General features: G+C 32.6%; 2 protein-coding genes across 2 annotated transcripts; both read left to right on the forward strand.

Annotated features, from left to right (window-relative positions):
* Positions 1 to 4,483: 4,483 nt before the first annotated feature.
* EIN_201720 (hypothetical protein) lies at positions 4,484 to 4,873 on the forward strand (the record flags this gene model as incomplete). The annotated part of the gene is made up of 1 exon (XM_004256360.1): positions 4,484 to 4,873. The coding sequence occupies one exon, from the start codon at positions 4,484 to 4,486 to the stop codon at positions 4,871 to 4,873; it is 390 nt and encodes a 129-aa protein (XP_004256408.1).
* Positions 4,874 to 7,302: 2,429 nt separating this feature from the next.
* EIN_201730 (Rho/RAC guanine nucleotide exchange factor, putative) lies at positions 7,303 to 9,777 on the forward strand (the record flags this gene model as incomplete). Its single annotated transcript, XM_004256361.1, has 1 exon — positions 7,303 to 9,777. The coding sequence occupies one exon, from the start codon at positions 7,303 to 7,305 to the stop codon at positions 9,775 to 9,777; it is 2,475 nt and encodes an 824-aa protein (XP_004256409.1).
* Positions 9,778 to 10,470: the final 693 nt, after the last annotated feature.

A 10,470-nucleotide genomic window follows, 5' to 3' on the forward strand; every position in this document is an offset into this window, starting at 1 on the left:
TTTTGAGTAAAATAAGAAATGAAATTGAAAAATTATATCATTGTTAAATTTGAGTACTCCTCTTTATTACAAACGACATTTGTATTGGAAGCAAACTATACACAATCATGAGTATCAAAGTTATGGTCACACAATCGTTTTTTAAATTTATTTTCTTGATAACATGAAAAATAGAAAATAAAGAGTCAATTGCTACATAAAAAAACAGGAAATCACCCAATAAGTATAAAAATATATTGCGATTAGATGTCAAATTGTTGGGAAAGAATAAAGATAATTTTTCGAAACACTTCAAATTATAATTATTAATAAAATTAACCATTAATTATAATAGAAACGATAAATACAGCTGGTTTCAGAACTCAATAATCATGTCCAAACCACAGCGAAACCCCGCTTCAAAAAAATTGGATTTGAGCGTGTTGCGCCACAGTACCAAATCAGGTCGTGGCTGTGATTTATTAGATTTCTGTGAAACCCATGCAACAGAAATCATGGAATGTCTAACACTCCAACAACAAATGAAATTGTTGAGAAGTGAAAAATGGCTTGAAAAGGGTTCAATTGAAACGAAAGCCAAAGTGTTGGGTGTCTCACCCTCGACGGCCCACCTCAACAACTTGTATGACGATGTCGAAGGGAAGTCTGGAAGAAAACGAGAAATTAATCAATCGAGGATGCCGTTGTTGTTAGAAACAATTCGAGAAAGACAAAACACCACCAAACCAATTACCACTAAAGAGATGGGAAATGTTGTAGAAGGAGTTGTTGGGAAGAAAGTATCAAAAAGAACCATCGCAAACAGTTTGAGAAGGGAGGGTTTAATTAAGAAGATTGCAAAACCAATGGATAAAGAGAGAGCTGAGCTGAGTAAAGATGAGTTAAGAAGCTATGAAACTAGAGCTGTTGATTTGTTGAACAATGACAAACAATATGCCGGCGAAAGAGTTGTCCACTTGAATGGAGTTAAACCCTCCCTCCTTATCAACATGGACGAAAGTGGTTATTGTCCATTTGTGGACTCAAAAAGGAGCAACTTTTATGTTGACGACAACTATGACTACACCAACTCTTACTCTGTTGATCGCTCTCAAAAACGCATAACACTGATTGCAGGAATATTTGCCAACAACACCACGCTGAAACCAATGATCATACTATCAAACTTGACAATGAAAAATGAAATCGACAGATACATAGACAGAGATGATGTTGAAATTGCATATCAACGCAAATCCTTCATTACGGAAGACATATACACGTTGTGGCTTGAAAGATGTCTTAAACCAGAACTGGAATTAAGAAGAAAAAATTGCCCACAAGAATGGGCGGTTTTAATACAAGACAAGTGTGTTAGCCACATTAAAGACGGTGCTAGAAAGTGGCTGTTCGAAAATAAAGTGGCTTTATTATTATTGTGCCCACACAGTAGCCACTTGTCTCAGCCACTGGACGTCGTCATATTTGGCGTTCAAAAAGTTTGTTTTTTATTATGAGAGAAATTACTGAAATAATATTATTATTCAAAGCCGTTATAAGTCTTGTTAACATGTTTACTTTTCTTTTATTGTTATTGACATATGAGAGCAATGGGTTCTTCGGTAGTTTCTCGACTTGTTGGTATGAAGTACCCCGTTGGTGTTATGTCTCAAAAGGATGATGTTGAAGATGAAGTCAAGAAAGCTACAAAGCGAAGAAAAATGGAAATTTTAGAACTCAAGGATCAAGATGGTGCAATAGATGCTGCTAAGTTGGAAGAGTTGTCTGTTTGTATGGTCACAAAAAGAGTCGTTGAAATCATTCAATCGTTCAAAATTGCCTGCGTAAACAACAACAACACCTCAGCCTTTCACATGTGTGGTTACGTAAAAAAGCCAATTGGAAAAGAAAAAGAGGGTACTTATGATGTCAGAATTTTCTACTGTAGGGAGTATGCCTTCAGAATACGAGAGTTTTTGGGCGAACAGGTTTGTGTAGTTCCTGTTGCCTTTCCTGGAAGAAGAAGCAACTTAAACATTGATAAAAACGAAGGCACTTCAAAATGATTGAAAATTTGTGTTATGTTTGATTTATTTTTTGACTATTTTCTGATAATTTCAATTTAAGTTGGGCTGACCTGTAAGATTAATTAAAGTACACAAGTTCAAAAGGAATTCAAAATGAAATTTATTTTTATTCTTCAATCATTGTTAATATTATTTAAGTTTAAAAAAATAAAAATATGGTTTTAAAAACGTCTTTTTGATACAATTGTCAAATTATGACATCTTGTAACCTTTAAGTTTTTACAGATCAACTCTGATTTTTACATATTTAACAGATCAATTAAACTGATATTTTTTATTATTTAATCGCGTTTAAGTAACAACTGCATTTTCCTTAATTATTATAACATCGACAATCTTTTTTTTCACGACTGCTTATTATTGTTTGTTTTTTTTATTTCTCTTTATTCAATGTGTTTATCGATAGCTTTATTTGCTTAAGTTGAACAAATACTGGTTGTCAAAAAGGTAGAATTGTGGAGTTTGTTTACGTTTTGTTAATACAGAAAGTGTTGACCGTATAGGTTTAGCGTTTCTTTTGATGATTGGCTTTTTACTTGTTTAAAGCATAAAATACTCTTGCCATTGACTAGAGCATTCATCTAATTGAAACTTTTATCATCTTTTTGTTATTGTTTTTTGTTATTGTTTATAAATGAGAAGAAATCTTTTTTCCCTTCATTTTCTATTTATTTTTTTTTTCGTTTTGATTTGAATAATATGTTCTTTTTCGTTCTGTTTGAAGGGAAAACAACTTCAATTAAAGGTACACTATAAGTGTAAATTTTATTGAAATGTAAAAATAAACCGAACCTTTATTCAATCAACAACCATTTTTACTCAACAACCTTTTTTACCATGACTATAATCTTTTTTTCTTTTCAAGTCTTTTTTGTTGTTAATTAATTTTATATTACAGGAGGGTAACTGAACATATAAATTTACAACTGAATCCTAAACATACTCTTAATTTGCTATGATTAGCTTTTAATAATCTAAATATCGGTGAACCACATTTTTATCCCCAAAAACATTAAACATTTTTGGAACTATTCTGAAAACACATCTTGAAAAAAATAATAAAAAGAGAACAAACAAAAAAATCAATTGAAAACGTGTTTTGTGATGATTTTCCATGTAATTACAAACATTTTTAAAAGAGATTTTTAATAAATTCGCGCTTGATCAATAATGTCCAAAACAAAAAACTAGCACTTGGGAATGTGGATATCGAATTGTTGAAGTTTTGTACAAATTAAGTCTTGGATATGAATTTGAAAACTGTTTATTTTATGAAGAAGACTCTTTTTATTTTTTCAGTGAATGGTTCTGTACAAATTATGTAACAATATATCAACACAACGTGTGATCATTACTCAGTCGGTTTACTTATAAGTTTCAACATTGAACCGTTGTTAAATAAGACAAGTAATATTGTTTTTTGTTAAATTTGGTTATATTACTTTTATTAATTATATTGAAATTTTTAATCATTGTTTACCCCATTTGTTCATGGAACAATAAAAAAATTGAACCAATCAATTGGTATTATTAAAAACACTATGTTTAAAATTCAGTTGTGTTTTTATATGTTCAGTTACACCCCTGTAATGTGTTTTTTTAAATACTAAAGTAACTTTTATTCGAAAAGACAAGATATAATTATAAAATTGTCTATAAAAAAAATCACAACAAATTTATCGTGTTTTAATTATTCCAACCTATTTATTTAACAAAACAATGAATTAATTTTTTATTACAAAACAATTATTACAATAACAAGGATAATAACGTTGTTGTATAAAAAACATTAAATAAACAACAACACTTTATATTTTTATAGAGTCAGTATTTTCATTGGTTAGAGCAAACAAGTGACACAACAAAGTAAATATCATGAATGTATTTTTATTTCTTAATTAAAAATGTTTACAGTCGGGGGAGTGAGGGGCTTGACCTATTGTTTTATTATCTTTTTTACTATACAGAGTTATCCCTGTTCTATTTTAAAAATAACAAAAACTATAAATAATTTAAAAAATTTCAAAGAAAAAGGTTCTTAGCTTATCCAAAATCAAATGATACGTTTTTTAAAAAGAAAAGGTTAACAACCTTAGTGTTATGAAGAAAATTGAATGGCTTATTTCTATTGTTCGAAATAACCAAGAATTAATTTACAAAGCTTCAATTATTTTGTTTCTATAACAGCAAAAAAATAACTTCTTTCTACAAAAACAGGATTTCCTTTGGCAATAATAGACAAGTTGTTCCTCACACAAGCCAACTCGTCTCACCATTTGGCTTGTGTATTCGGAGTTGTTAAAATACTAGCTTACTGAATACTCTGACAATTGAAATCAATTGACGCCAATTCCGCAGTAACTGAAGACTTGAATTGATTTTTGGATGAGAAAACATAGTGATAGTGATGGCAGATCATGACAAGTTCTGAGAGAACAAGGAGAACCGAGAGAGAGTATTTGTATTTCCATTGCTCGTCATACCAAAAAGGTGTTGGGAACATTAGAGAGCAAAGCAACAATAACATTATTATTGCATCATATAAGCGTTCTGGAGTTGTTGGAGTCAATATTGGCAAGATCAAAAGAATGTTCGTTTCTATAAAAGAGGCTTCCCGATTGTTACAGGAAGCCAATGGTGTTTATACCAGAGAACACTTGGAATCGTTTGTTATTCCGCCTAGACCAACATATTTGGTCAAATCCGAAGAGGAAAGTTTACCTCGGAATATCCAAGAGCTGAACCAACAACGAGAGCCATATCAAACAAGAAGACTAACGCCTACCGATGACATAATTGAGAACTAACAACTAACAAACACCAAAGTCATTTTTAATACAATTTCAAGTTCTGACTTTATGCTAATGATGAACCAATACTTTTATGGTTTATAAACTATAACTTATAAGTCATGGTTGTGTTTTTAAATAGAACATTAAAAATAGTTTTTATTTAAATATAGTAAATAAACCATTAAAAGTATAGGTCAATCCCCTCACTCCCCCTACTGTATATATAAAATCAATAATCATTTTTAAATAAAAAAGAGATCAATTCTACACGAGGGAGACACCACAAAGTGTGAATTGTCAAAAGTAGCTATCGATGCCTCCGATAAGCGAGATCTCCCACCGGAAGTTGGCCCGGTGGCTGGATAGGGTCTGGTAAACCCTAAAGGCAATCTCCCAGGAAGAGAAAGTCAAGCCTTGTCACCTCGGATTTTCGCCGTTCCAGCAAGTCCCAACTCTGCATTTTCAAAGGCTTTGAAGGAAACTCTCTGAACTTAGAGAGTCAGATTGTCTCTCCATTTTATTCTCAAAACAAATTCTTGCCATTTGAATATCACAGGACCGCTATTTGACTTTGGTTTGAATAAAACTTGGTAATACCAGGGCAAAGATTTGGGTTATAATTGATACCACAAAATCCAACAATTTCAGCAAGGAAGTCACAGATATTTTCGACACATGCAGACAACCAGCCTGGCGTGCTCATCCAAGTCTTTGAGGGCGAGGCATCAATGACATCACATTGCAACCTGCTTGGAAAGTTTGGGTTGTTTGGTATCTTATTAGCACCATGTGGAGTCTCATAGTTGAAGTCACATTTGACACAAATGTAAATGAGATATTAAATGTGTCAGCTGAAAACGAAACAATAAATAAGAAGACTCTCAAAGGAACAGTTAGACAAGATGGTTGCAGACGCAAAAGAGTTCAAGGCGGAAGACGACAAGATGATAACTATTGAGGCTAAAAATCGACACTCCCCTTCTGCTACTGTGTAATAACAGAGTGAACGAGCATTTTTTAATGATATCAACAGAAGATAATGCAGCAATCGAGGCTGATGTCAAAGACGTACTTGAGTTGTAAATTGACAAGAACCAATCAGCACCAAAAGTCCATGTGTTTATACAAAAACTCGATGCGTTGTTCTTATTCTAAACAATTAAAAGATTCAAAAAATCACAATATTATTTCATGTTTACACGTGTCGCGTTTTTTTTTTCAAAAAAAACAAAAAATTTATTTTGTCATTTTTCTTGGTTGTGGATTGTTTTACAAATTTCATTATTTTTTAGTTTTTTTGCCAGAAATTAAAAAAGAAAAGAAAAGAAAAGAAAATAATTACACACCTTGGGAAAACCATTTTCATGACTCCACATACCGATAGAATTTTTACTGTATTTAAATTATTTTAATAATAAACGAGCTTATTTTTAACTTTGTATTTCTTGGCACTATTCTAAATTCTAACTGTATTTTGATAATTCAATAATATTGTTTGTTTTACTATGATTAAACCATTACACAAAAAAATTAACACTTTTATATATCCACGTAAAAAATCAATTAAAGAACAAGTGTATTTTTGAGTGTCGAATAATTCCTTTAATACTGCTAATAAACAAACTCGTAATGATATTAATACAGAAATAAAATGAATAACATTTATATAATTTTTTAAATTAAAAAAACTAATTTTTTAAACTAAAATTCGTTTTTTACAACTAACAGTGTGGCAGGGATATGCAAATTTTTACAGAAATTATACAATAAACATGTTAATGTTTTTATGAATAAGTTGGGTTGTCAAAAAGTTATTTGTTGTTTAATTGTAATATAAACTGAAAAATAAATTTTCGAAAATCCAGTCAAATACCACATTAATTCATTTTTGTTTTTTGTTATGTTTTACAATAAATGTGAAATTAATTTGGAACAAAAAAACTATTAAATTTATATTGTTATTAATTTAAAGTCTAGTAAATAAAAGGAATTGTATAATAAAATTAAAAAAATATAATTATGTTTTTTTTTATTTTAAATGAAACTAAATAATACAACCATTTTCAAGTTATCATTTGTATGAATTATCGCTTCATAAATAATCCCAAATTTGTTCTTTTTTATGTAAAATAACAATTTTATAATAAAATATTTAAAATCTTTCTATAGTTAAACACTTTTGAGTTTCATCTGTAAAACCTCAAAATTTTAATCGATATTTGTGTAACTTGTTTAATTATATGTTGTTTCTTTTTCAAGGAAAAAAAGCAAATTTTTACAACAAATGTATCAAACTAAAAATTCAAATAAAAATATAATTTTTTTATCCAAAATTCTTTCATTTGAAAAAAAGTAAATTTTTATTTCTTTTTTGTTTTATGGAGGTTTAATTTCGTTTCTTTTTTCGTATTAAAAACTCTTTTCTTGAAACTGAAAAGTTACAAATGGGCTTTTCAGACTGTTTAATACGGGAATTGTCTCCTCAACAACTCACTGTGTTCGAGAAGATATACAAAGTACTTCACAATGACGAGACCATCGGAAGAGGTATTGACATTATGAACGAGCGACTCGAACAATCCAATTTCAAGGAAATTTTCTTGAGTAGTCATTCAGGTTTTATATCCTATTTACTGTGTTGCCCTCGCTTAGAAGAGTGGACCGACTACTCCATCGCTGTCGTCACCATATTAGATGATTTGTTCCAAGACAAATTTGTCGCCGAGAGTTCCATAGTGAAGGATTCACAATTAATCTCCTCACTCACTGATGCAATTGACTCTTCTTTTGCCATGTCAAATGCACAGAGTCAGCAATTAATCAGATTTATTGCAAATTTCATCGGCGAAAATTCCGAATATGCTTCTTCTTTCAATCAATTAATAGTTCCTCTTATGAATTTAGTGGAGCCTTCCAACCAGAGTCACTTACTCGCCGCTTCTGCGATCACCAATATCATCCAGCCGTCGAATGCAAGAGGACAAATTGTGTTTTTGAAGGCGCGTGGTATTGAAAAGGCGGTCCAAATGTTGTCATCGACGGACAGTGAGGAGAACCTGATGGGTATCAAATTGCTCTATCAGTTATTGATTCAACCGGATGAACGCGCAAGGACGGTGTTTGTCAAGAAGATGTTTGAGCAAGAGAGCTTTTTAACGACATTGACTCAACTCATTTCACGGTCTGAGGGCCTTCTTGCGGAGCTTTTAGTGACTGTAGTGTATACCCTGACATTAGTCCGAGGAAATGAAATGAAGTTTGAGGAGAGTGGGTTGATCTTTGAGTTATTTGAGTTTATGGACTATCCATATAATGAGCGAACGACCCCTGCGACGTTCTCGTGGGCGGTCAATGCGCTCTTTTCGATACTTTTTGAGAAGCGGTTGTACCCTCAGATGAAGATGATAGGGCTTGGGAGTCGGTTGACGACATTACTTGAGAATTACAAGCAATTTAATCCCCAAATAGTTGGGTCGATTATTGGGATTATTCGCTATTTAGTCTCCTATGAACCGATGCAAATGGAATTTGTTGTGTTAAATTGTGTGCAGAAGATGGAGGACATATCGAAGGACGGCGAAGTCGATAAACAGACGCGAATGATTGCGACGTCGATTGCACAATTGTTGAACAACGACAAGAACATGAAGATGTGGGAGGAGATCAAGGAGAAAATGAAGAACAACAACGAAGAGTCGAAATTGCTCGCACAAGCGAAACAAGCGCAAGAGGAACAAAAGACGGAAGAGAAGACGCCAAGAGCGACGAGTCAGAACCCACGAGACTTGTTCAAAACGGTTGGCCACAAGACTGGAAAGCGGTTGAGTATGATTGGGAATAAAGTGAAGGTGCCGACGACACAGACGCATGAGAAGAAGGTTGTGAAGTCCAATCGCATGTCTGTGAGTGATTTGAAGATGCTTTTGAATAATCCAAATAACGATGAGGAGCAGATGAAAATCTTGTCTGAGTTCAACTTGAAGAAGGCGAAGAGGTTTCATATCATCCAAGAGATGTACACGACGGAGAAGACGTATGTGGAGTCGATGAAACAGTGTCTGGACAAGATGTACCCGTTTATTAAAGAAACCCTTCCAAATGACGTCACCACGATCTTCTCCAACTTCGCTGAGGTCTACGACGTCCACACAAAACTCTTTGACAAAATTTCGGACCGCTGGCTTTCACAGAAAGAAGAGGCTTTTGTTTCTGTGGCAGACATTTTCATCGACTTTTTCCAATTGAAAGAAGTGTACACGGTGTATGCAAGATACTTGGTCGAGGCGGACGACGGAATTCAATTCAACTTTGCGGACAAGGGCCCGGAGGTGAAGGCACAGTTATCGAAGTGGGCTGGAGAGTGTTTAATTCTCCCCAATTTCCTTATTCTGCCTGTCCAACGGTTCCCGCGGTATGTGATGTTGTTGGAATCATTGCTGAAGGCAACGCCACCAATTGAAGAGTACGACTACTTGAAAGAGGCGCTTCAGGATGGAAGGGACTTGACGATGAAATTGAATGCCGCTAAAAAGGTTATTCAAGACAAAAAGTTCTTGGATCACTATAACACCGTTGTGACTGACATCGAGAAGAACGAGAACAGACAATTCATTAAGGAAGGGACACTAACAGTAAAGGAGAAATCAAAGGTGGTGTATCAATGCGTGTTGATGTCCGACGGTCTCTTTGTGCTCCAACCGGACAAGAAAGACAAGAAAATTTTCCACATCAAATTCTTCTGTAAGAAGGGAGAAGCACGTCTTGTTGAGTGGAAGAAGAAATTGCCGAAGGACGTCACAGCTATCATCTGCTTTGCTTTGCCAGAAGGAAAGAAAGAAAAGAACATTCAAATCATCTTCGAGTTTGGGTCGGACTTTGAGGGGTGGTCATCGTCTATTAATTCGCTCTTCATGTGTTAATTCGAAGACTCACAATATTTTTTATTCGGTTTAAACTTGGAATTAGTATAAATATTTTTCATGGAAGAAAATTTTTATGTTTTACAGATGGGTGTATTTTTGAATCAAAAGAGAGGATTATCGTTTAAGGTTGAGTCGATTCAGTGAATTGTTAATTTATAATTTCAATTGTTTATTTGGGCATTTCAATATTAATTGAGTGAATTTTCATCTTCTTTATCAAGTCCACTACAAAACTTGATTATAAACAAAGTATTGACATAATTGAAATTTAGAAATTAAACATTTTATGATAAACCAAAAGTGATTCTTCATTCAATTGGGACTTTACAAAAAAAAACAACAAACAAGATAATTTCTGATTACTTTTTTGGAATTGGCAGTGAATGGGAAGTTGACTGAGTTCAAAATTTTTGAAACAATTATTACGATATCCACTATTTTCATTAATTGTTAAATAATTAAAAAATGTGTTTCTAAGTGCTAAAAAAATAATAAAAATTTGTGCAATTAAAATATAATTTTTAATTTTATAGTTTAAATGCAATACTTTAACGAAAGTGGGTCATAAACACCAAACGTCTTGTAGATAATTAAAAAGTAATTTAGTTTTTCATTAATTAAAATCAAAATTGAATACTTTGTTTTATATATTTAATACATGCATTAATCAACTTTAATTTTATCATTTCT

This window comes from Entamoeba invadens, assembly GCF_000330505.1.
Source record: "Entamoeba invadens IP1 unplaced genomic scaffold scaff_1105074724991, whole genome shotgun sequence".
NCBI lineage: Eukaryota > Evosea > Mastigamoebida > Endamoebidae > Entamoeba > Entamoeba invadens.